Source organism: Neofelis nebulosa, chromosome 7, assembly GCF_028018385.1.
Source record: "Neofelis nebulosa isolate mNeoNeb1 chromosome 7, mNeoNeb1.pri, whole genome shotgun sequence".
Taxonomy (NCBI): domain Eukaryota; kingdom Metazoa; phylum Chordata; class Mammalia; order Carnivora; family Felidae; genus Neofelis; species Neofelis nebulosa.
The window spans coordinates 42,284,574-42,305,267 of record NC_080788.1 but is presented as its reverse complement, the minus strand read 5'-3'; the positions used below and the strand labels follow the sequence as shown (position 1 = coordinate 42,305,267).

Genomic DNA, 20,694 nt, shown 5'->3' with positions numbered 1-20,694 from the left:
GTGAAGAGGCAACGAACACACATTACCTTCCTCCCTTCCCCTGCATCTCGTCCCATGGCACATGGGTGTGAAGTCATGTGACAGCTGTATAATCTGCCACAGAAAGGTGTCATTTCCCTATTTCTGTTCTCAGGTTCTGGTCTTTAGCTCAGCAGAACTGGCTGGAGTACTTGGGGGTGTGTGGGCATTTGCAAACTGTAGTGACTCTTCAAGGGTTCTCAAACTTATACCAGGATCATCTGAAGAGCTTGTTTAAATGTAGACTTTTTTGAGCCCAACCATCAGAGACTGATTCAGTCTGGAGTGGGGCCCAGGAATCTGCATTTTTACCAAACAAACAGCTCTAGCTGATGCTGATGTAAATGGTTCATGAACCACACTTTGAGAAACCCTGAGCTACAGAATAAGAACTTACTCTGTCTTTGTTTGCTGGATTTAAGGCCCATTGGGATGCCTCTATTGGCTTTTCCCCCAAGCTCCATTGCACAGTCCTAAGCAGTCCAAGACAACCAGGGGTCCATTGCCAATATCACCTAGCCAGTCACCCAAACTCCACACTGGGCTCAGGCATGTTTTTTTTTTTTTAGACAATGGCTTCCCACCATGGCCAGCAGGTCTTGGATAGCTCGTTGAATGTACACATGCTATAGAGTGATTAGGTCTTTCATTAGGGAAGCATTTGATTGGCGGTTCATCTTTGAATCACAGAGTGACCTGAAGGTAAGACCCACAGCAAGGAGAGGACCGGGAGCCAGAGCAACAGCACAGAGAAGCAGGGAGATTGGGCTGGAAGTATCACAGGCCCAGATCACACCAAGAATCACAGAGATCACCCAGCTGCAGCATGCAAGGCCGGCAGGCCACATACCCAGACTCAGTCCTGTGTAGGTAAGGTCTTGCACTTCAAAGGGGAGAGGAAAAGGTTGAAAATTAACCAAGTCAAACCATGGTGGATTTGACCAGTGTGCTGAACATTTGGTTGGAAGTACAGGGCTTATACAGACTTTCTGAGAGTATTCATTCTTGACTCAGGTGCCTGATGGTATAGAGGGAATTGCCCACCTTGGGAGTTCACACTGTGATCCTCCTTTCCATTTTTTGTCACAGCAGTCTTTTTGCTAGGGCAAGACTTCAGTTTTTAGTACAACATGGCTAGAGTGGGAACATAAGGAAGGGTAAGGATCAGAGTCTCCTTGGGCAGGCTATTATCTGCTGCCTGGATACCTATCCCTCTTCATCTGTAAGGAATCTTCCAGGTTCTGGCTGTCTGGGGCTGACAGGGCTTAGCTGGAGCCTGTGGCTAGACTTCTACTCCATCCCTGTCTAGTCCTGTTATCATGATTTGGTTTTGTTTTTGCTTTGGCCCCACTGGACAAACTGGAGAAACCCTTCCCTGATACTAGCCTCCCTTCTCTGATGTGGAACGAGAAGATTGTGGCTTCTCTTAGTGAGTTCCTTTGGGGGTAAGTTAGGAGTCTTCAGTGGGGCTGAAATAGTGCCCAGCTCTCTGAAATAAAATCCCATAGTCAGCCTCCTAGGGACCTCCCTGGGGGAGGGTAATGGGTGAGCCCATCTTCTTGAGAAAGACAGTGGTGCCCAGTCATGAAGCTCCCCTGGGTAACCCCAGCATGCTCCTTCCAGGTTCTTAGAACTACTCCCCATTCTCCCAATCAGGTCCTGCATCTAAAGAAAGTCTCTGTTACACATACCCTCTTGTCTGGTGGTTTTCCGACCTTAGCAGAAACTTCTAGCATATGTGTGCATGTGTCGTGTGGGTGCTTGTTCCAGCTCACATTGGAAGCCAGAGTTGTGCTCGGAGTTGTGGCCACCCAGCGTGACACTCAGCAGAGCCTGTGCCCACAGAGCCCACTGTGAGACTCAGACCTTGGGAGAGCCCTGGCCAGTTGTGAGATGTCAACAGAGGGCCAGGGACTCAGACTTGGGGGCACTTGACACCCTGGGGAACCAGACCTGAGACTGCAGGATGAGGGTTTTTTTGTTCACTCCCTTCTCCTGTTATGTGGCCAGAGTCTGGTTGATTCCCCCGGAGCCATCAGCCCTGTGTCTTTTCCCGGCTGTCCTCTTCCACAGTCTCACACTGACCCTGCAGCCTCCCTCATCCAAGGCTGGCCCCTAGGAGTCTCTGGTCTGGCCTCCCCAGGTGGCCCGAGGCTGTTGTCAGAATAAGCAGAGCCGGTATGGAGAGGGGCTATCCACAAAGTACAGGGTGGCCTGTTCTCTTGGCTCTTGCTCGCCATCAGCAGCCCATGGCCTCCCAAGTGGCAGAGAGAGTGTGGCTCCGATGGCCTGATTCTCTGCTCCAAGTCTCTTCTTGTAACCTGAATACAAGGACCAGTCTGTGGCTTAGGGAGACACTCGGGATATGAGTCTCCCCTGAGGAGAGTGTCCAGTATTTGTATAGCATATGCTGTGTTCTCTGTACAACCTCTGGCCTCTGCACACCGTAATTTGGTATTTTTGGTTTTTTTTTTAAGTTACCTAGAGGCAACCAAGGCCTCTAAGATCTTAAAAACAACAACCAAACCCCCAACTGCTCATGCTTTCTTTTCCAAGCCTTTTGATGAAATACACTTTTGTTCTTTGTTCCTAAAGCTCCAGATGTCTGTGGTACCAAACTAGTTCTCGCCACGTAAGACCATCACTAGTAAGCCTAACCACTGGCTAAGCCGCCCCAACTGAACAGTTTCTAAAGTCGTTGCTTTCACAGTCACCTCAAACATCGTTGAGAAACACACAGGGCCCCGGACAGCTGAGCAGCCCCACTCCAGACTGTAGGGGGCACCCCCAGGGAGCTTGGGGAGCAGAGCCAAGTCTACAGAAGCAAGGCCCCCAGAGATGGGACTTTTCTCAAGAGTCCATGGCCCAAGTTGATGTCTTATCTGGAAGGAAATCTGGCTGCCCTTAGCTGTATTAGGCCCTGTAAACAACGGCCTAATTTAATCCAGGGCTCTAACCAGGGTTCCTTGCTCCTGGATGACCACTTGTGAGGGCCTAAATTGCCTTTCTGTGGAAATAATGAAATGAGCAAGCAGCCACAAAGGCAAAGTAAGCCCCGGAGACTGGGACAGATGCTTTTCAGCCAAGACTTTGATGCAGCAAAGACAAAGCGGCTTGACTGAGCAAGTGAAAAGCGTAAGCCACTATGGAAGAGGAATGGTAGTGAGGGTGTCACCTCCCAAGAATTCCACCCCCAGGGGAGCCCAGGGCAGGAAAATGTTGTTGGGATGCTACCCCCTGCCAGTTGAGACAGCACCAACCATCCAGGAAGCGGGACTTCTCTGCAGACCCAGATGAAGTCCACAGGGCTTGGGGCCCCCTGGAAGCAGCTGCTAAAGCATCTAATTAACAGGAGAGGGGAAAGTCGGGGAGACTTTGGGGGCACAGGGAAAGCTCTTGGGGCAACTGAAGAAGTAGAGCCCAGAGAGAAAAGCCAAAGCCTGCATCAAGCAGAGCCTGTGCGATGGTGTAGAGAATAGGGAACACAGTTGATGATGGGAGGGACACAGCCAGAGAAATTCATCTGCAGATTAAACAAAGAAAAGGTTTGGCTTCTAAATGGCGACTAACACAGGCAGTTCCCACTGAAGAACAGTGAGACAGGAGAAACAGAGACAGGCTGCTTGACGGAGATGGCCCACAAGAGCTACTGCATGAGAACACGACGAAGGGGCTTCCGAGCTGGTTGGTTAAGAGGGTGCATGCCATACAGATGTGGGAGCTATCTGCTATCTAGAAAGTGCTCTGGTACGGGTCAGGGTGAGCAAAGATAGGGCAGTATGACACAGAGAATGAAATCACACAGATACAGAAGAATTTGGTTGTCACATGCCTCCCCAGGAGGGTACAGATCCCGGAGAAGGCAGACAAACTGATTGCCACAGGGGCACTGCTACCTGTTGTTGCTGGCTCAGGAGCTGGATCTTCCACTGGTATCTCGCTGGACCGAGGGATGCTGGTTAACTGCTTTTGAGGTCTTCTGAAGCCTCAAGTGCAGACACAGAAAAGCCCAGCAGAAGGAACAAGCCCCTCGTTCACACAGCTTGCCGTTCCTGGAACAACTCTAGCATTTTCGAGATCTATTTGCAATTCTGTTTATTCAAACGGAATTTTAAATAAAGAGGAATACAATCCTTACTGTTATTCCTTTCAAAATGTTATTTTAGGGGCGCCTGGGTGGCTCAATCGGTTGAGCATGCAACTCTTGATTTCGGCTCAGGTCATGATCTCACGGTTTGTGGGATTGAGCCCTGTGTCAGGCTCTGTGCTGACAGCAGGGACCCTGCTTGGGATTCTCTCTCCCCCACTCTCACTGCCTCTCCCTCGGTCATGCTTGTTCTCTCTCTCAAAATAAATAAACATTAAAAAAATACTAAAGTATGGACTATTTTGGTAAGTGAGATTTTACATAGCTACATACACGTGTATACATATGTATATGCCTCTTTAGCAGTCTCCAGTCTTATAAAAGAGACAAGAAGAGCTTTGGCTTAGCAGGGATTTGATAGTTTAAATACATAAAATCCAGTTTGAGATGATAAAAGCTCTTATTATTATGCTTAATACAAGTCATAGAGTGAAGTAACTGAAATGCTAGTCCTCTCTTTGGATGATGCTTTGGTAAGAAAAGCAAGGAAGATGCCCTCAGTGACTACAGAACATAGCTATCTTTGGAGAACATATTTAACTGGAGGACTTTTTTATTGACACTACGGAACCCCCAAAAGAAATAATTTCTACAGATCTGCCAAAAGGATGCCACCACATTAAATCAGGGTGCTGGTTTTCTACAACCATGATAGGGACTGAGGGCTTTGCCCTCCAGATGGCAGGATTGTAGGCCCAGGACAGAAAGCCACACATTGCTCTGAGGGGCCTGAATCCCGGGGCAGTAGGCGTGGGTTAAAATCTCAGCACTGGGGGTTTAGTGCGCTCCGCTCCCTTCAGTGGCCAGGCACAGGCTGTCTGTGCTGAAGGAATGGTAGGTGGTGGCACGGGGGCCTCTTACTCCTTTTAGGCCAGAGCAACAGAAAAAGCCTGACAGCATCCCTAGGCGACTCTCTCCTAAGACTTTGAAACTTGCCGGCTAAGTTCTGATCTTTAAGGCTTCTTAAACCAATGGATTGATTTGAATGCCTGTTGGCAACCTGAAACAAAGCAAAAGAAGACTTGAAACTAAAAGGTGACCCCTGGCCAGGCTTATGTTCAAATCATTCTGCAGAGAAGAGCCTGGGGAGGGGAGCGGAAGGGAGCTGGCTTGGTTATATCCTCTCAAACTTGTAATGAGCACCAGGCACGATGCCTGCCACAAAAGTGAGTCCCTGTCCTTAGGGTCTTGGAGCGTGTGGATAATCTAGACATTGTTTTTCTTTTTCTGTACAGCAGTAAATCATTATCCTGTGCTATGCTAAGAACCATAACAGAGATGAACGGGTTGTTCCAGCCGCATTGAAAGAGACTGTAAGTCACCTTCAGGGGAACAGGGAAGATTTCTGGCATGACATTAGAGTGGGGTCGTGAAGGAATTTTCCAGGTGGAAAGCTGAGGGGCATCGCCGGCAAAGGGAGTCGTGTGCAGAAGTAAATCATGTGCACATGTAAAAGCAGTGCCTTGCTAAGGGAGGCCCTGCAGGGCGTGGACGGGTGCCAGGGGGAGAAATGCCGGAAAGATAGCTGGGGCCACCTCGCCGTGGGTGGGTCCAGCTTTCTGACTTTCCACCTGGTCTGCCCTGTGCCAGAGGCTTGTTTTTAAGGAGCAAGAGAACATCCACAGTGAGGTTTTTGTTCTCCATAATGCTCAGCTTGGGGTATGCTGAGGAAACATGTGGTGTGTTGAATTGCACTAGATGAAGGGGCTAGGGACTTCGTAGCACATTTGACAATTACTCCTGACTGTTCAGCCCCCTGGATCCAGGGGAATTGGAAGGTGGGAACCCCTCTGTCTTTCATTTGGATGTCTCAGTAGACTTGGTGATACTTTCCATCTAATAGTTTTTATTTAAAAATAGGAACTTTTAGAAACGAGGTCAATAACCACAAAGCATACAGTCTAGTCTCAAAAAGTAGATAATTAGCCATCTTAGCTTTGTAAGAGTTTTTCCTCTTTTTGAAGGTTTTATAAAACTCCCCAGGTCTCTAAGGGTCAAGCAGATTCTAATCGTGCGACTCCACAGATTTAGCACGGGTCAAAGCCCTGCCCCACTACTGTCCAGCGCTCTTGTCTAAGAGTGCCTCAGCTGGCTCTGGGCTCTGCAGTGGGGAACATGCAGTTGCTCAGCGAAAGCCCACTAACGCATGATTATAGAAACTCTTTGGCTTCCCCTTGTCCCTCGAGTGTCCCTTGCCCTGGTATATTAAAAATAGGACTAGATAACATTAGCATTTAGGTTCGATAGGCTCTTGCTTTATTACCCACCACCGTCAGGACCCAGTGTTGCTATCTTTAGCTGGGAAGAGGTCAACGTGAAGGAACTAAGAATCAGGCTCCTGGACTGTAAATCTGCCCGTGCCATCTTTCTCCTTCTTCACAGAAGGCATCTGACTCCTGTGAGATCTGGTCTGGTCACAGGATGTCTCCCCCGTCTCTGGGGTCCCACCTTGAGGGCAATGACTCTTGTCTCCCCTCTTCAGCTCAAGTCTTCCATTTGTACCCCTTGGAAGAGGCACTTTCACAAGAGCTTAAAAAAAAAGTGCCTGACGTGACTTTCACCTCTCCATCAAGAGTGGTCATTTTAACTAAAGGCAACAAGAAACAAAACACACATGAGAGAAAAAATGGTATAAAAGCGAGGGAGAAAAATGATAACAAGTTTCCGAAGCAAATTGCTGCCTCGGAGGCATCTGGAGCCCTGATAAAGGGGTTCGTATGCTTCTCTTAAGGGTGGATAGTTCTCGCCTGTCCACTTCTCTTGGCCTTGGACATAGCCAATTATACAAAAAGCAGGTATATTCAAATTCTAAAGGAAGGTAGGGAACAGGGTTTCTCTTGAGTTTGGTTGTTCTACCTTAGAAACCCAACAACCTTTCGGTTTCAAGGGTAGCCATCACGAGATTGAAAATGTCATGCTGTAATAGAGGAAAGACCAGGGCATATGATAGAAAACTCCAGAATCCTGTCATATAAGTGAAAAAAAATCAGCATGGGCCTAGGAAATTCATCGTGTAATTCCTGGGTAGTGGTTCTCAATTTTGCCCCTCATGCCCTGGAGACATTTGGCAATGTCTGGGGACATTTTTGGCAGTCATAAGTGGGGGGATGCTATAGGCATATAGTGGGGAGAGGGCAATGCAATGCACAGGACAGCCCCCCAGTGAGAATTATCCAGACCAAAATGTCAATAGCACCAAGGTTAAGAAACCCTGCCCTAGGGCTAAATCATAGACTACCCCTTAAGGACAGATTACTACCTCTTAAGGACAGAAATTAAGTTCTTTATTCCTTTTCTAAGCACAGTTGAGGAAGCCTGGTAAAGTTAAATGATTTAGTCCCAGTTGTTCCAATTTGGCTAAACCTCAGAGCCTACTCTCAAAGTCCTTGCACTTTCTCTCCTAGAGGATTTCCTTAACATCACTTTTCTCCTGGCTCAATGTTCCAACTCCATAGTTCCTGTTAACTTCCAGAGAAAGCTCTGAATAAATCAGGCCCTAATTACAAGTTTGCCTTAATGGAAGTTTACAGATAATTCAGCACAATTGCTAAAGGTTCACACTGACACAGGCTCACTCCATAAACCTGAAATGGCATGTTATGGTCTGAGGCCCCTCCAAGTTGGTGTGAGAGCCCCTCATAAATGCAGGTGCCCCCGGGGGGTGAGGTTTGGGGCTTCTCTCCTTTGTGGCCGTCCTCCCCATTGTTCCTTGGGAAACAGCCCCAGTAGCTGCCTGTGTCTTCGAGAAGTGGGAGGGGACAATTCTAGCCAAGTTTCTATAATCAGCCTCCAAATGAACAGGTTTGCCTTGGACTGCCAGGGTTTCTCACTCCAAGGGGAGAGCTGGGCACAGCCTGGGCTCTTGGAAGCAACAGTTCTGGGTGAGCCGTGCAGGAAGGGCAGTGGCAAAGCTGCATTTGGGCTTTGATCTTGATGTCCTGAGCTTGGAGTTGGTCTCCAGGCTTCTGCTAAGAGGCCCCTCAAGCTCCCCAGCCAGACTGGGAGAGTCTATTGAAGCGCTCTGCTACAAGCCTGACTGCACTGCCCACTCTGTGAGGGCCAACTTAGACCTGAGCTGGTCTAAGAAGATGGCTAATTATTCCCAGTGCCATAGTCCATTGTTACAAGTGGAGGTTACTTTGGGATGTCAGACTCAAGTTCCTGTGTGGTTTCTTCTGATCCTCTGTAACTGCCCTCAAACACTGTCCCTGCAACGTAAAGTCAGGATGGGCAGTTGTTAGTATCCACTTCGAATCCTATAGCATGTTAGCGTTGAAAGGACATTAGCTCACCTTGTCCAACCTATCATTTTATGGCTAAGGAAACCAAGGCCAAAGAAGGGACATGATTTGCTTACATCATACAGCAGGGAGGAAACAAATTGAGGCCTTGAACCTAGGTCTTCTGACTACAGGGGGTCTTTATGACCATATCCCTTGTGACTTATATAGACCAATCCAGAGAAGAGATCTGATTATTATCTTGAATCACAAATAAGATCTACCTTATCTATGTGGGCCAAGTCCCTTATCTCCAGGTAGTTTTTTTGTTTTGTATTTTATTGAAGAGTTGAAGTATTTTCCATTTACCCTTGACTACTACTCCATTTAGAGGAATGGGAAAAGAGAAATTTATATCCAAACTAGATCACAAAGGGATGATCTGTACATTTGAAGCGTTTTCCTAGAAAAGAAGTTGACAGTCATCATCATATGCGTTCTCTGTGTTTAAGAAGGACCATTGTTCACAGATGACGTTTTCAGACCAGGAAACTGAGAAAAAGAGAGAAACTACCTTAACCAGTGGTATGTGGCAAGGAGAGCACAAAAGATAAATTCTTGGGCAGGTCTGATTAAGTGATTGACAGGACATAATTCTGATCATATATATGGGTCAGTGCAAAAGGGCATGTTTCTAAAGCTTTCTGGCAAGGGCCCTGAAATACTATCTTCCTATGTTTAAGCTTAGTCAGTGGTAGTTATAATCTCACACAATAACAAAGGAACAAGAAGGTGAGACAAGGAGAACTGATTCTCGGACAAGTGGGTTAATGGGGTCATCTTTAGATATGAACACCTGGCCCAGTTCCATCACAAGTGACATAAGGAGAAAAAGTGGAACTTGCACAGACCTACCTGTTTCTGACCATGAGATTCCCGTGTTGGGAGTGGCCCAAGAGTCTACGGTGAGAAAGTGAACTTGGAGGTTTGAAGAAGGGTGTGGACCCCCAGGGTGCTCTCTTACCTGTTTCCCTGAACCCCCAGCTTCCAACAGTATTGACAGGGGTATTGAACAAGTAAAGATGTTAAATGTCCTTCTGGGGAGTTATGGTTACAGATTTAAGAGGAAGAACGGAGCTTTCATAGCATTAGGAATAAACCAAACCATTCAGCTTCATTCAGTATAGCTCCTCTGTGTCTGTGCTTAGGCAAGCTTAAGGAGATGAGACAAAAAGGCAGTGAATGCAGACGCTTTCTTGCCTGATGGGTCCTGGTACATCAGACCATGAGCTACTTATGCCCACAAATGTGGATTATGCCCACTCTCTGAAAGCTTAACGAAGGAGCATCCCTGGATGTTGGTGATGCTGATGGTGCTATGAATCACCTGGTGAGGCTGAAGATGGGCCTTGATGCCAAGAAAGCCTAGGGCAAGACGTTAGGAGTTTGTCTCGTGAAAACAGTCCTACCATGTGTCTTAGGAGACATAGTTCTCTGACAGAGAGGACCCCAGAACATCCTCTCTTCCCCATCTGTGAGAGACTCCCAGACTTAATGGGGGCTCCGGTCCAGGCACCTAGAAGCCCTGGCTGGTGCTTCCCTGCAAAGGCTCAGGGAAGTCAAGAGCAGTGGAGGGAGACCTCAGTAAACCCACACACAATAGCTTCTTACATACTTGGTTCCCTTGGCAGCCAGAGTGCTCTGAACCCACCGCCTAAGGGTATCAGTGACAAAACCCCGAGGGTAGGGCACCTGACTGCAGATAAAATGGGTGTCCTGGCACCATACGCCCCCCACACACCGCATCTTCTCACCTTGTCGGAAAGAGATATACACCAGCCTCTCGTCAAAGTTCTGGACCCGCCGGAAATTGTTGACCATCTCTCTGGGGGATGGGTCATCCACATGTGTGCAGTACAGAGCAGTCTCCAAAGCTAGAAGCTGCAAGGCAGGAACACACCCCATGGGCAAAGTGATGCTCCCTTGCCTGACCTCAGTGGGGAGGAGAACTCTGGGGCTTGGCAGGAGGCACGTCAGAAAGCAGTGGGAAAGCCAGAGAACTGTTTCCCCTCCCTCGCAGGCATCTGGTTGCCTGGACACCGGTTGAGCTGGTCTGTCACCACCTCCCAAGGCTTGGGGGGAGGTTACAGCTCTTAGCTGCTGGGTGGTGGAGGGGCTCCTCAGCCTCTCACAGGCCTGATTTGCAACCCGACTCTAAATCAGAGGGGCCTGGGGCTTATTCTGGTGGTCCCATCACAAGGAACAAAAAGAGGGAGGCAAGAGTTTCACAGTTCCTCTGACCACTGGTTCCATGGAATTTTCGTACACCCACATACATTATATAATCTGTTTCCAAGGCAGCTTCTAGGTTACTGCTCCCCTGAACATTTCATCTCTTGATTCATCACATCTCTATTCCTGTCTGCCCACCTGCTGCCATTTATCTACATTACTCAGATCAGTAGCTCATAGTAAAAAGAACGACCAACAGTGAGGGCCTTACTGGTCCGGAAGAGGGGTTGGGGGTGGGACGGGCCATGAGCCAGTGTGCAGCACTGCCCCTGGCCCTGTCTCCTGGACAGTCAGTTTTCTTCTTGATGAATTTCAACTGTGGAGTAGGGGATGGGCAGCGACCAGCAACCCCAATCTGACTTTGGGGCTTTGTCTCCAACCAGCAGGCGATCCCACAAACTCCCTCAACTGTCTATCCCTCACTTTCATCATCTGTAAGATGAGAAGGTTGGAGATGATTGCTGAGGCTTCTGTCCCCCAGTTTTGCGCTAGACTTTGAGCTTCTTGAGAACAGAGACCATTGCCTACTCACTGCTGCAGTCCCAGCACTCTGGTTGGTTAAACCATCGAAACTGGGTCTGTCTTTATTCTGCCCTGTAAAGGAACCGTGCTCGCTCCACCATGGAGGCAAACACCATGCAGCCACTGAGGGGTATATTAGGAAATGCAGCCTAACGACTTGCTTGTAAGGAATTGTGGAGATGGGTTCATTTTTCAAGCTTGACTTGATAACTCTGTTTTTGAAGCTCGGCCTGTAATTTTTGCAGTGCGTCCAGGAACCCGCACTATTTGGAGAGGTTTTGCACAGCTGTCAGTGAAACTCTAAGTGAGGAAATCAAGTTGTTATGATATTGGGTGATGGTAGAGATGGAGGTGCCACATGGCCTCTGACTCAGAAGAGCACGACAGTTACCTGCTCCTGGGAAATTTGCACAGGGTTCCGGAAAACCGTCCAGAGCACTGTGGGGTGGCAAGGAGGTGTGGTCAGGGAGCCTTTGTAGCGGTAGTATTCGTCAGGCCTCTCAGGAAGCAGCTCTTCAATGCTGAAACCCGGAATGAGCACTTCTTGGCCTGGAGAGACATATTGGGGAGATGGTGTCCGCCTTTCTCCCCATGGCAGAAGTGCTGCTGGGCATGCGACTGAGCCTAGAAATGTGAACAGCACCTGCCCCCTGCATTCATTTTTCTTCAGGTCACACGGGGGTGACTGTATTCTCCTCTCTAGGGGTAGATAAGCATCCAAGAACCCCTTACCTTTGTATTTGACATCTTGAAGGTGCCTGAAGATCTTGTCATAAGATGGATTGAAGGAACCCATCTGCAACATAGATGGGGCAGGTTGAACTAGGACAGAATTATATAGGCTGAGCCTGGTGTAACAGTTGCTAATGGAAGGACTGGACTAGGGGTATATAGTCATCACTGCCAAGGTCCTCCCTGAAGGATTCACTTTACTAGGACAATTATGAAGGATCGCTAGCCTGTTACAGAGTGAGGGTGATGGTCCTGTCCTCTTGCATCTCAGGACGCGAGGGACTGAGTCCTCAGGGCACTGGGGCTTGAGCGTCACGAGGCAAAGAATATAGCCTGTGCTCTTGGCGATCAGGCTTTGAGTCTGAAAGCCACAACTAGCATGTTTTCTAACCAGAACTCAAGGGAGATGTAGTACGTACAAGCCAAGTCAGGCAAGCAAGCATGTCGAAAAACGAGGTACTTGTCTTATTAGGGAAATACATGCAAGCGAATCAGGAAACATTCCCATTTGGGGGATTAAGGAAAGAGCTCACTCCAGGGTCCATATAAAGACAACAACTTGGATGTTAGGAGTTGTGTAAGGGATTCGACACCTGATGAGGCAGCGCTGAATGATCCCCACCCCCCAACCCCATACACACAGGGCCTGCCTCGCTGGACAATTCCAAGCTTTATACAATAGGGCTAGCACCCAGTGCTCATTTTCTCCAGTGTTCCAAAGGACATGCCCATTTCTGCTGCCCAGCTACACAAAGTGCTGCCTCCTGGCCAAAAGACAAGGTCCCCTATGGGGGCATACCTCTGGCTCTAGAGGCAAGACACAGCCAAAATGAGAGTGAGCCACACACATCCAACGGACGGGCAATTCAGGGACCAAATGCCGAGCGTGATACCATCCTGGCTTCAAGTTTCATGTAAAACCCCTTTCAACATCTCTTACCTCTATGAGAACAGCTAGGACGGCGAGGCCTTCTGACTTGTTACTGGCGGTGCTGGCGTTGGCATACAGGTCCGAGTTATAATGGACGATATGCAGCTGCAGTGGAAGGAAAGCTGCTCACCATGGGTGGGCGACTCATGGGAACCTTTTGCTTTTGCAGGGGGAGGACACATATTTATCCCTCCGGTGGAAAAAGAAATCACAGCCCGGCTTTTATACGGGTTTAATCAGCCATATTTCAAGAGGCCAAAAAAACAAGGACGTTACTCTCTGAATGTAGATTCTTAGCATTCACAAAAAAATTCTAAGCTCATTTTTTCAAAGCAGGAATTACTTGTGATTATTAAAGTGAGGGAAAGAGAACGTTCTGAGAAATCTTGGGTTTCAAAAGTCTAGGTAACTGGGACGCCCAGGTGGCTCGGTCGGTTAAGCGTTCGACTTGATTTCGGCTAAGGTCTCGTGGTTGTGAGATTGAGCCTCGAGTCCAGCTCTGTACTGAGCGAGGAGCCTGCTTGAGATTCTTTCTCCCTCTCCCTCTGCGCTCCCCCCCGTCAACATTGCATGCACACATGCTCTTTCTCTCTCTCTCAAAAAAATAAATAAATAAATAAAAATGTCTAGGTAAGCATTAAGGTATTGTTATGATAAATTCTGACAATAGGTTGGACCTAGTTTTTAATCCAAAATGTGGTGTCTGTCACTTGTCCTCCAAAAAAACTATATTAGTAGATACATCTGTATATGTGACATACATTTTTGCTGAGTCTTTGCCTCTTGAGACTGTGACACGCTGAGATTTTCTCTTTTCCTTCATCTCTTTCTCCGTCTTACATGGTCATAAATAGAATTCAAGCAGATTTTACTGAATACGGCTTAATGTTCCCCACCTTTCAAGTGGCCCTTTCTAATTTTCACAAGTGACATGACATCATTTCTTTTTTTAAGTAGTCCTCGCTATGAAGGATGTAGCCTGCCGCCTTGCCCCCTACCACGTTAGCCTGGCACAGCCTTGAGAAATGGGGGATTCTGTATGGCTGACACCCTGCAGGTCCTAGATCCGTATTTCTTTTTACAGCTGCCCTTTGAGTGTGCGGTCTGCTTCAGCACTTTTCTTACTGTGTTCAGATTAAACAGAGAGGAACAGAATTTCCTGCTGAAGAGATGAAGAGACTCTTCTCTATAGGACCCAATCCAGAAGAACTGTGCACTTTCAAGGACCCTCCACAGGGAATCTGCCACTTTCGGGTCACCTTGATGTATTTTCTCTATTAGAGACATTTATGGCCCATCTTCACCAGGCCCTTGGTGATGATGTGGCTTCATAGCAGAAAATATAATGATGAGAAATCCATTTAAATGCCCACACTCTCCCAGCCTACACCCTAACTCCTTCTTTATTCCCCGGGTGTAGGTAGAAGCCTCCACATTGCAATTAGCCTGAAAGAAATTGCAGTCCTGGGGTTTCAGAGATGGGCCTGGTTTGAAACGCGTGCCCCTCCAAGAGTGCCATCCTATTGGGCCAGAATTATAGCCCCTCCACACGTGTAACTCTACCTATAATTAGCCTGAGACATTAAGCAGTTCAGCAGTTAAGAACAGAGGAGAGTGGTCATGTCATTATTTACCTTGGGCTCCACTGGCTGATCAGTAGCATTTATCTCCTTGTATTTATTGCCCTGTAAACAGTCAGAGCCACACCCCCAAGTTCTGTCCTTTGGGAGCACTTAAGTGGAGCACCTCAAGCACCCCCACCGTAGCCCCTGCACACCTATAGTGCAGGAACAATGCTCCACTCCTTCCGTTTCCTCTGGGCATTTTGGGGCAGTGCCTCAGAACGACACAACACAATGTTGTGCCGACATCCCAGACTATCCTCTTTGACTCTCTCATTGCCGTGATGTCCCGTGAATTATAATGCCAGTCTTCCCTTGGCTTGTGGCCCTGGGGCCCAAGGTTCCAAGCACAACCCATGCGCAGGAAAAGGAAAGCTGGAGTGGGAAAGGCCTGTGCAAACAGCACGGCTTGTGAAGAAAGTTGGAGAAGGTGGGGGAAGCAATTAGCCCAGTAGGATTCAGCAGCGAGATACGATACGTCAGCCAGACAAGCCGGTGGGATCCCGATCTGTGCAGGCAGAAGAGCGATGCCGACAAAAGGGGCATGTGTGCCCCACTGTGCCACCCCGGGAGCATTGCCTTCTGAGCGGCGCCACTCAGTAAAGACAGAGACAAACTCCGTACGTTCAGGAGGAAGGGGACCAGGGCACCGCGGAAGAACCGTGGGGGGATGGGAGTGGCTCTGCCTTCCCTGAGTGGGTGTGTGGAGCCTGAAGGCAGCCCTTGCTTACGCTCTGATCTTCGCTGCACACCAGCCAGGTGGAAGGGTGCCAGACCACCCACCGCCAGGCAGCCTCTGCCGGCCTGCCCGCTCCACTCACCTCAGCAGCAAAGTGCTTCCCGCCGACAGTGTGCTCGGAGCCGTGAGGGTCATTCTGGTTCCCCCAGTGCAGGTGCAGCTGGGCGGCACTGTAGCGGGACCGGAGGCCCTGGATGTGCATGTCCGAGGGCAGGTTCAGCCTCACTGTGGGGAGTGGAGCCTTCAGAGCCCTGGCCAGCTGAGCACCGCCTGAGAGCAGTTAGCGATGCGACACCGGCCCGGGGCCCAGACAGGAGGCAGGTGGATGCAGTGAGTGGAGACACAGCCTGGGGCTCGGAAACCTGGGCTCTTCTCCTGAAAATGTCCCCGTTTCCCTAAAGCGATTCTAGTTGCACCAGCCCCTTCTAAGCTCCCCTGGGAAAAGGAGGGCAAGAGCACTAATACTAGATGGGTGGGTGTGTTTTTACATATCCACATATTACACACCCCGCTATCAAGACAGAACCTTTAATGAAGTATCTTCCAAGCCATAGAATAATATAACAGCAACAATAATAATTGCTATTTATGAAGCATCTTCTGTATTCCAGATCCCCAACATACATAATCTCTGGTCTTTCCGCAGTACCCATCAATATGCCCATTTTCCACATGAAAGCTCAAGGAGGTTAATATTCTTACCCAGAGTCTCATGACTCATAAGTAGTCAAGCCAGGATTCAAATCCAGGTTTGTCTGACTCCAAAGCCTGGGCGACCCCACAGTGAGTTGCGTGGCTCCTGGTGTGTTTGCACCAGGGAGCCCAAGGGCTCAAGCCTGTCCCCCGCCTCCCCCCCACCCCGCCCCTTCCCAAGAAATGTGCTTCTTATGCGAGGCGCTGCCCGGGAAGAACTGCCTCCAGCATCCCCCCCAGTGAGTGGTCCAGGCATCTCTCATCCCTCCCCCCTCCCACCACCCCGTCTCCCGGGGGCTGTACTTCAGTGCCAGGGGCAAGAGAGCAGGCCAAGGAGCTGAGGGGAGCTCAGACATCCCCTTGCAGTCCTCAGAGGTCTCTCTCACCTGAATGGCCATCGTTGGTCAGGAGAAACTGCTCGTTGGCAGAAACATTGTAGCCTTGGAACCCAAGGGGCACAAGGCTGGCGTCGTACTGGAGGATGTCACTGTGCAGGTCTATTGGGGACTGCAGCACGCCCCCACATGATGGGTACTTCTTGGACCAGCTCTTCTCCCCATCTGGACCTGAAAGGGGGAGATTCAGGCCCGAAAGTGAGTCCATTTCCCACAAAACTGTTTTCCTCACTTTCTAATTCTGTGTCCAATACAATCACTCCTTTTCTCCTCTTAATCCCCAGAGGTATATTCTTCGAGGCCCAGAAATCTCAGCCTCCTGCCACTTGTCCTTAAAGGGAGATGGGTATAGAAGGACTAGAGCGGCCCCATGCCACGGAATGGGGCCCACCAAGCTCCATTTTCATTGCTCATATTTTGGCACAGTACACATCCTTTCCATGTGAGGACCTGTTGATATTCAGCAATTTAGCCTCTCTTTATGGAGCACCTGTTATGAGCAGGAATTACTCAGGGTCTTGGGGCCACCAGGTTGAACACAACCATGGGGGCCCTGCTTGCCCAAGCTTGCATCCTCTGGGATGCTCCAGGCTGGAAAAAGTGGTGTCTTACTGACCACAGCTCCAGGAAAGTCTTCAGGGCTTGTGGATTTATAGGTATGATCTTCTTGATAGGAAACCTTTGAGGACATTGACTCTTGATAGCCACATCCAGAGCAAGTGTAAAACCCCATCTGATAGGGATGCTTGAAAAATTCCAAGTAATTAGGGGATCACAGAGCTAAGTGCACAGTGTACCCTGAGAGAGGGTGACAACACTACAAACTAATGACAAACGATCAGTGAAGAGGAAGAGACTTAAAAATAAATCCTCCAGGGCTCAGGCTTCTTGCTAACTACCAGGTGATTGTCCTTCCTCTGGAAATGGAAATAAACAATCCAATCCCATGTTCAGATAAACTTTCTTACTCCCACAGGGACAAATCTTTAAAGAATGTAAAGCTGCGCTTAAAAGATTATCTCCCGTGGTAATTAAATGGATTTTCAGGCTGAGGTTTCTCCAGAAAAGTGAATAATTGGCATGTCCTGGCTCGTTAGGGTAACACCATTGTGCCCTGTGGGCTCTGAGTTGGGGACCACGCTTTACCTTCTGGGGTCCATTCATCAGTATTTTGGCACCAGGAATGATGTTAACTGGAGCAGAGGGGAACAGAACTCCGCTTCCAGGAAGCCTTCCATAGACAGCGGCACCATTTCCCAAGAGTGTACGTGTGTATTCTGGTTCCCTACCCCTTGTTCTCTAACTAGGGGACTTCATCTGAGAGTAAGGAGAGTCTAAAGAAGAACTTGGGTGCCCGTGTTCATTTAAAATGCTATGAGGGGGGCGCCTGGGTGGCGCAGTCGGTTAAGCGTCCGACTTCAGCCAGGTCACGATCTCGCGGTCCGTGAGTTCGAGCCCCGCGTCAGGCTCTGGGCTGATGGCTCGGAGCCTGGAGCCTGTTTCCGATTCTGTGTCTCCCTCTCTCTCTGACCCTCCCCCGTTCATGCTCTGTCTCTCTCTGTCCCAAAAATAAATAAAAAACGTTGAAAAAATAAAATAAAATAAAATAAAATAAAATGCTATGAGGAATTGATCCGAGGTCTGGACACGCAGTGGAACCCTGCTAATTTTTCCGACTGTCAACCTTTGGATAGACCTTTTGGGAAATGTTAGGGCTTGAAGGGATTTCACCATCTCCTGTCCAACCTTCCAACAGACACCAGTTTCCTCACTTGCACAAGCCAGTCAGAGTCTTCCCTGAGATATATTTTAATTTCCCAGACCTCAGAGCCCTGGACTCAGAAGCAACTCACACCAGGATGGCAGAGGGAGAGGGAGGCCGGAGGACATCAAAGCTGTCACTCCGTGGGGCAAACCGGAGTAAAAGTAAGACCGTTACTCAGCTGAGGGCAAATCCAAATTCCTTAGGGACAGTCGGAAACATAGATGAAGCAATCATGGGGACCCTTCGAAACCCTCGGGTCAGGAAGAGGTACAGCTACCGGGTGGCAAGCCTTCTGGAGTGAGGCCGCCAGCCTTTTCTCTGATCACAACATCGTCTGGACCCACAGCCAGCGTGGCAGAAGGCTGCCAGCCAGGCACGAATGGAAAAACTCAGTGAGTAAAGAGGCGTAGCGATGAGATGATTTCTCCTTGCCCACATGACTAAAGGGAACTGGCTCAGAAGGACTTTCTCTTCCCAGAGCAGAGGTTCCAAAAGGTGTCATGAAGAGAGCCGTCTAGTGATAACTAAACCAAGAGCTCCTGGGGGACAGGGACATCTCTTGTTCATCTCTGTGAACTCATGCTGTGACTAGGGTCCCATGCATAACAGGCATTTAGTAAACAGCTTCCCAAAGAATAAAAGACCCCAAAGAACAGAGAGCTTGGGAAAAGGTTGTCAGGAGGAACTTTTCTTTTTCATTGCACCCTAAATACTCTTTGTTGGAAGTCACACTGAATTAGGTATTTGGGGGCAGAAAGACTAGGGATATAAAAGGCAACAGAGTCTGTGTTGGCAAAACCTCCCGAGGAAAGAAAAGCAACTGCACAGGACCAGAAGAGTCCAGAAAACAAGATTTCAGCGCCAGCTGTCCCAGCACCTCAGTGAGTGACCTTGAGCAAGTCACATGCACTGCCTGAGTCTCCTTTACCCTCATACAAATGAGAGGATTGAACGCTGCGTTCTGGAAGTTCCATTCTGGCTCTCAGTTCCGAGACTGATTGAGATTACCTAGGACTAAGCACCTCCACCCTCGGTGTCAGGCAGGTTTCAACGGGTTGGAGACGGTTGCTCATGCCAAGGCAGCTCCTGGGCATGTGACAAGGTGCCCAGTGGGGAGCGGCGGTGAGGCTGAGCGCAGGGCGCTGCTACTCCGAGGTCTGGCTGGAAAGCCGTCTGCATCAGGAACTTGCCACAGGTGTTGGCTGCCGTCCACAGGGGGCCTCGTCTTTGAGCCCCACTCACAGGCGCTTTTATAAAAGGGGCAACAGGGTCTAGTAGAAAAGGCTACTCCTCCTGCCTTGTTATTATTTTTAGTAGTTTTGGTTGTTACATCTCTAAACTCTATAGGATCCGAAAGGCAAGAATTGCCCCATTTTACAGATGAAGAATTGACATTGAATGATTTGCCCTAAGTTAGACTTGGGCTCAGGTAACAGAGTTACCTTGCCTGGGTGCCAGGACCTCCATGCCCTTCTGTTTTAGTATATACCCAGGAGATTTGGTGCATGCCTGTTTCCCCCCTCTCCTGTGCTCGCCATGCAGGTGAGCATCATGTCATGTTCACCTGGCACGGAGCAGGCCCTTACTTGTTTACTGAGCTGGATTCTGATGCTAATTTTGTGCTTGTTCCTCTCCAGGGAAGCACGCACCTATGAATGCCCCTAGCTTCCCTTTTACCCCGTATAATTTTTTTTCCCCATTAAAAAGAAAAGAAGAAACTTAGGTCGTTTGCTCAGGTTCAAAATTTACCCTCCTAGCTTCCTCGTTTACCTGCCTGAGGGTTCGTTCTGTTTGGGGGCCACTCACTGAGAACAAAATCCGGTTGCTGCCCTGGAGCCTGGGAGATGGTCTGCCAAGTATGGGGCTTCACCACAGTTCATAGGACCCTCCACCAGCACGTGGCAGCCAGTGTCCCCTTCTTGCACATCTGGGGACACTGTCAGAGCAGCCTCCCATCGTTGTGGCTTGTGAGTGAGCCAGGTGTGAGGTGCTGTGTGGGTGGGCACCAGGGCAGCCGGTATCAGGGCTGGGGGTGTTGTCAGTAGACCTCTCTCTGCCCCCCACCCCTCACCTCCGCCTGGGCAGTTTGTGACTTGTTGCAGAGGCAATGCTGGCTTTTTACAGGCAGCTCCAGCCCGGGCTGTGGTTTTTCAACTTGGCCACGATTTTCACACTCATGCCAAGTGCTCTGGTGCCAGAAAACCACCCTTGGGATGGACTCTTCCAAAAGAAGCATTTATTATTTCCAGCTATCAGAAAAATTCCACTTTTCTCATCTGAGTTTTGACTTTGCCTTTTCAGTTAGTTGGATTCCTCGTATGATCCTGATAAAGGAGATCGTGTGTATCTCCCAGTTTGTTTTTCCAAATAAAGTCCCGGCATTATTTCTTTTCCAGCACATGTTTTTCTGCTTTAGGCAAAACAGAAGTGGACCTCATTTTTGTTTTGAAATGTGACAAGAGATTAACACGGCACAGGTCAAAATGCCTCTCGTGATCTCTGAGTGGGAATTATGAAGCCTGGGGTCCAAGATTTGATGCCCAAGGACCAGAATTTTTTTCCATGGAGAATTTCAAATACATACAACGGGGGAGAGGGGAGCACAGTGAAACTCTGTG

General features: G+C 48.9%; 2 protein-coding genes across 14 annotated transcripts in view; one reads left to right on the top strand and one right to left on the bottom strand.

Moving 5' to 3' along the window:
* APH1B (aph-1 homolog B, gamma-secretase subunit) overlaps nucleotides 1-20,694 on the top strand; it is a 140,097-nt gene that overhangs the window by 62,576 nt on the left and 56,827 nt on the right. The window contains exons 7-8 of one of the 6 annotated variants that reach the window (XR_009264083.1): nucleotides 709-2,405; nucleotides 2,614-4,155. The exons of 2 other annotated variants lie outside the window; for them this stretch is intronic. The gene's annotated coding sequence lies outside the window, so the exon portion shown is untranslated. Of the gene's footprint in view, nucleotides 1-708; nucleotides 4,156-13,031; nucleotides 13,455-13,946; nucleotides 14,470-20,694 lie in introns of those variants that run through there. 3 more of the 6 variants (XM_058737483.1, XM_058737485.1, XM_058737481.1) reach the window with 3 other exon arrangements.
* The window catches only part of CA12 (carbonic anhydrase 12), a 51,477-nt gene that overhangs the window by 3,459 nt on the left and 27,324 nt on the right, over nucleotides 1-20,694 (bottom strand). For 2 of the 8 annotated variants that reach the window (XM_058737474.1, XM_058737473.1), the window contains exons 3-9: nucleotides 16,303-16,482; nucleotides 15,306-15,448; nucleotides 12,872-12,967; nucleotides 11,932-11,995; nucleotides 11,591-11,748; nucleotides 10,200-10,326; nucleotides 869-901 (exon numbers count right to left, since the gene is read on the bottom strand). In XM_058737474.1, coding sequence (XP_058593457.1) covers nucleotides 869-901; nucleotides 10,200-10,326; nucleotides 11,591-11,748; nucleotides 11,932-11,995; nucleotides 12,872-12,967; nucleotides 15,306-15,448; nucleotides 16,303-16,482 — 801 coding nt within the window. The other 6 variants (XM_058737475.1, XM_058737477.1, XM_058737472.1 and 3 more) reach the window with 5 other exon arrangements.